Source organism: Protomyctophum bolini, assembly GCF_963924005.1.
Source record: "Protomyctophum bolini genome assembly, chromosome: 21".
Classification (NCBI taxonomy): Eukaryota; Metazoa; Chordata; class Actinopteri; order Myctophiformes; family Myctophidae; genus Protomyctophum; species Protomyctophum bolini.
In genome coordinates, this window is record NC_137882.1 from 7,392,828 (window position 1) to 7,397,827 (window position 5,000).

The window sequence follows — 5,000 nt, forward strand, 5'->3', positions numbered from 1 at the left end:
CCGGTGTTCAGCTCACCACCGGAGTGGTGGTCACCTCACCACCGAAAAAAACAGACTATGAATGAGCCTTTAATCGACTTTAGTGTGAACGCAGCATTAACCCTCCTACTTTTTGCCATGGCTGCTTGTTTTCAGGGCTGAACTGGAAAACCCTGCAACCATGAAAAACAAATTAACCAGCAGTACACAAGGTACGATGACACACGCACGCACACAAACAGATATTTACTTTTTGCTGTAAGTCAGTGGTTCTCAAACCTCCCTTTGTGTGTGTGTGTGTGTGTGTGTGTGTGTGTGTGTGTGTGTGTGTGTGTGTGTGTGTGTGTGTGTGTGTGTGTGTGTGTGTGTGTGTGTGTGTGTGTGTGTGTGTGTGTGTGTGTGTGTGTGTGTGCGCGTGCGCACGTGTGTGTGTGTGTGTGCGTGCGTGCAGGAAAGCGCTGGAGTTGGTCCAGATACCTTCAAGAGCAGAATGCTGAAGCTGCCCCTTTAAATCTGTTTACACAGGTAACACACACACACACACACACACACACACACAAACTTTCTCTCTATCAGAACAAATGCCAACAGGTTAATGATTTCTAAAAGAAATCCCCACCCATTCACTTTGCTGGAGTCGCTCGCCCAGTCGCAATGTGCAAAAAGGGAGTATCCTCCCCTGCCTTTTCCCACTTCTACAAGGACTGGGGACGTTGACTTTGCGGGGCCTCTCCGTATTGCTTTGCGTCATAGTGTTACCTTGTGTGCAGGCTCATGAGTCGAGCCTATTGGTTGAAACCGTTGTCACTTGTTCATGCATAGCGCCCCAGCTGCACTTCCAGAGTCTCCTATTGGTTGAAACACTTGCTCATTTGTAGCGCCCCAGCTGCACTTCCAGAGTCTCCTATTGGTTGAAACACTTGTTCATTTGTAGCGCCCCAGCTGCACTTCCAGAGTCCAGCCACCAAAGTGCTTCACTTTTCCCTCTCGGTTCTGGGGGCGTGGCCGCTGTGCAACGCATTGTGAGCTTTATAGATCGGCCACTTGCTATTTGTTAAGAAGGATATTTGATACTGTCTAAAACCAAGAACATTTACTCTATGATTTCCGTTAGTTCTGCTTTCTTAAACTCACAGTACTTTGGTTCAATATTGTTCTTTGAAAATGTGCTTTATTAATAAAGTGGATTGACCCTCCCTCTCTCTCTCTCTCTCTCTCTCTCTCTCTCTCTCTCTCTCTCTCTCTCTGTGTCGCTGTGTGTGTCTCTCTATCAGTACCAGGCGTTTTCCAGTACCAGTAATGGTTTCCAGGTGGGGATGAGACTGGAGGGCATTGATGCTCTGCACCCCGCCATGTTCTGTGTCCTGTCTGTCGCCGAGGTAACACACACACGCACACACACACGCACGTACCTCATGTGTGCACTCATGTGAGGACTTAAACATTTTAGGGCGGCATTAAAAATAGCAGAAAAATAGCAGATTTAGAAGCTTCTAGATCTGTAGTATAAAAATGGGAAAGTTTACACACAATATTGCAACGCGGCAACGTTATTCTTTCTGCAACAGAAAGGGTGTCGTTGTTTAGACTAGCAATAACTTCTTCCTAGAAGAGAAAATAAAACTCCATCTTTACAGTATAGCTAAATCTCTTTTTAACTCTGCAGTCCTGATGTAGCTTATGACTCCAGCTCTATAAACAAATGCAATGTTCTTGGAGTTCTTCTAACTAGTCAACTTACATTTACCTTAACCCATTCTGACCTGAGATCAGATTCATACGAGGTTTCCACTGGACACACACTGGTCTGATTAACCCATTCTGACCTGAGATCAGATTCTAAAAAAATGTCAGTCGTTCTTCGATTTTTCTAAAATAGCAGACCTACAAGCTCGTAGCGCGCCACTCGGTGGCGCGCTATGAGCTTGTAGATCTGCTATTTTTCAATAGCTAAAGCATAACATGATGCTAACACCAGAATGGGTTCCCGTTCAGAATGGGTTAAATAGACAGTCAGCTAATTGCATTTACATTTAGTCATTCTTGGTCTTCTTCAGCAAAACATATAATTGTCAATTAACAACAGATTAAATGTATTGGTTATTTAAACTCCAGTCAGTGTACAAATGTAAGCCAATGGAATTGACAGTGAACTTTGGGTGATGTCACCCAACTTCGTTTATCAATCCGACGTAACGCCTATGACTGCAGGTGATTGGTTGTTTGTTTGTGTGTCCTCTCAGGTGATTGGCTACCACCTGCGTCTCCATATTGATGGTTACTCGGAGTGCTATGACTTCTGGGTAAACGCAGACTCGCCAGACATCAGGCCTGCAGGCTGGTGTAAACGGCACAAACACAGGCTCCACCCACCCAAAGGTAACAGCCAATCAGAAACCACACTGGCACCACTCACTCAACAGTAACAACCAATCACAAAATCACATCACAGGCCCCACCCACCCAACAACTAAGAAAATAATCAAATAGAGCGTCACAATCCCGCCCCCTTGAGAGACCCGGAAAATAATTCCCCGTTCATTTTCCTCATAGACTTTTCAAAAAGTATTTATTTAAAGACGTTTACGGGGCGGGACTGCGACGTTCTATACAAACAAACAAACAAACACAACAATTCTGTGATTGTCTGCAACAACAGTTACGCCAAAATGATGTAGACAGTAGACACTGGAGTGGAAATGTATTTATGTATTGTCTTATTCATGTATTTTAAACTTAAAGGACCAATTCACCCATTTTAAACCTTATCTTCAAGTAACTGGTCCTCTGGCCATTATAAGATGACATCATTTGGTGTACTCACAATTTGCATTTCCATAGACAGACATACTAAAATGAATGTTATAGCAGCGATTCCCATGAGGATATTGCAAGTGGGCCCCCAAATAATTGGCAAAAAAATGAAGATGGTAATGACAATATAACATTGGCAATTTATGTATAAAAAAAGGTAATTGCATTTTATTTTAAGATTAAGTGGACCCTGACCCAGAAAAGGTTGAGAACCACTGTTTTACAATATGACTGTGTGTGTGTGTGTGTGTGTGTGTGTGTGTGTGTGTGTGTGTGTGCGCGCGTGCGACGTGCGTGCGTGTGCATGTCTGTCTCCAGGTCACAGTGAGACAGGTTTTGACTGGGATAAGTACCTCCAGTCCACAAACGCTCAGGCTGCCCCTGATTCTCTGTTCAGCTCTCAAACGGTTAGTCTGTCTGTCTGCAAAATATGTAATTTCTGTGAATCATGCAGATCTGAGCAGGAAATGTTCACATAGGCTATTCACAAGAGCCTATGCCCCCCAATATTTTCACCCTTCTCACCCCTGACCTGTTTGCATGCCTGCGTAAAGATGAAGTGCTGTGATTTGTTTCCACCCTAAAACATGATCATAAGGTATTAAAAGGAGGAAGATTGTTTTCCCAAAAAGTGTACAGTATTTATTAAAATTTAGGTGCACATGCCCACCAGTTCATTAAGTATGCCTGGTTTGCCTGATGGGTGGTGATCCACCTGAACTGAAGTCACACCCACAGCTGTTGTTGTATGGTAAAGGAGAAGAGGTTAGGGAATGGCATGATACTGTGATGTCACTATATCACTATATTGGCACGTTTGACTGTCAAGGTTCCAGCCTCCAGGATGAAACCCTAAATACAAAGGGAAGATATCATTGCACATAACAACCAAACCAAGGGGTCTAATGAAGTACTGTCACCTCATAAACACATGTAAAACTGCAAAATAATCAATGAAACCAATGAAATATGACTTCTACCGTAATCACAATGTATCATTTATATTCTGGTGACTCTCCAAAATGTACATGGAGGCTGACTTACATGGTAATGCCTGATTTATGACAAACTCACAAGCTGTGAGCGTTATTATTATTATTATTATTATTATTATTAGTTTTAACAGTGTGTTACACTGTGTACATTGTGTTAGCCCTCTACCAGCGCCACCTGTCAGTTTGAGGTGGGAATGCGTCTGGAGGCGGTGGACAGGAAGAACCCGTTTCTGGTGTGCGTGGCGTCCATCAGTGATGTCATCGCACAACGCTTCCTGGTTCACTTTGACAACTGGGACGACACCTACGACTACTGGCAAGTGGGGATGGGGGATCAATTCTGACGTCGTTGTGAATCGGAAATCAATAAGGTTTTTGGATTATCAGTTCTCTTGCGTGACTCCATGTCAAATCACTGGCACAAAAAACATGCAATCAAAACACTGGCACAAAAAGCATACAGTATGTCATTCTAAGAAAGCGTTTGACTTCTGTTGAAATGCCTCCCACAACTACCAGTGAAAACAAGGAACATAAATGCAATGGCTTGCATAACATATCGCTTCAATGTTTTGCATAAGTTGTCTGCAGGAATTAAATGAAAGCGCTAGAGTGCCTCAGAGTGCCTCATCAATAGGGATCGAAATGTATTAAAGAATAAGTGTATTGATACTGAGGAATGTATTGATTATTCATAACTCAATGTATTGTTTATTGATGACTGAATGTATTGATTATTGGTTGACAGGTGTGACAGCAGCAGTCCGTACATTCACGCTGTTGGCTGGTGTGAGGAAAACAAGAGACCACTGACTGCACCTCAGGGTACACGCATGCACGCACGCACGCACGCAGGCATGCACAGAGATCAGGATAGGTAGAGTTAACCACTAGAATCAAAGCATCTCTATTTTGGGGCGGAGCATTTTCCGAAAACAGGCAATCTACGAGCTCACAACCAGACTTACCACGGTCAATTAAAACATGTATCGGTCAATGGCCGAACGAAAACCTTCCTCACAACACGTCACATTATCTCATGCACAAAGTACACACGAACAAGAAAGAACTCATTGGCTGACTGTCAAACAATCCACTTTAAAATACTGCTCTACTGTGTGTGCGTGTGTGTGTGTGCGTGCACGCTTGTGTGTGCAGGTCATCCCAGTCCAGAGAGCTTCCTGTGGTCAGAGTACCTGGAGGAGAATCACT

General features: G+C 43.5%; 1 protein-coding gene across 2 annotated transcripts in view; it reads left to right on the forward strand.

Moving 5' to 3' along the window:
- l3mbtl4 (L3MBTL histone methyl-lysine binding protein 4) overlaps window positions 1-5,000 on the forward strand; it is a 19,571-nt gene that overhangs the window by 2,685 nt on the left and 11,886 nt on the right. For both annotated transcript variants that reach the window (XM_080793886.1, XM_080793887.1), the window contains exons 3-10: window positions 136-191; window positions 431-504; window positions 1,254-1,358; window positions 2,223-2,358; window positions 3,112-3,200; window positions 3,947-4,104; window positions 4,537-4,613; window positions 4,947-5,000. The exon at window positions 4,947-5,000 is cut by the window's right edge and continues 32 nt beyond it. In XM_080793886.1, coding sequence (XP_080650012.1) covers window positions 161-191; window positions 431-504; window positions 1,254-1,358; window positions 2,223-2,358; window positions 3,112-3,200; window positions 3,947-4,104; window positions 4,537-4,613; window positions 4,947-5,000 — 724 coding nt within the window. In that variant the 5' untranslated portion in view covers window positions 136-160. The remainder of the gene's footprint in view (window positions 1-135; window positions 192-430; window positions 505-1,253; window positions 1,359-2,222; window positions 2,359-3,111; window positions 3,201-3,946; window positions 4,105-4,536; window positions 4,614-4,946) is intronic.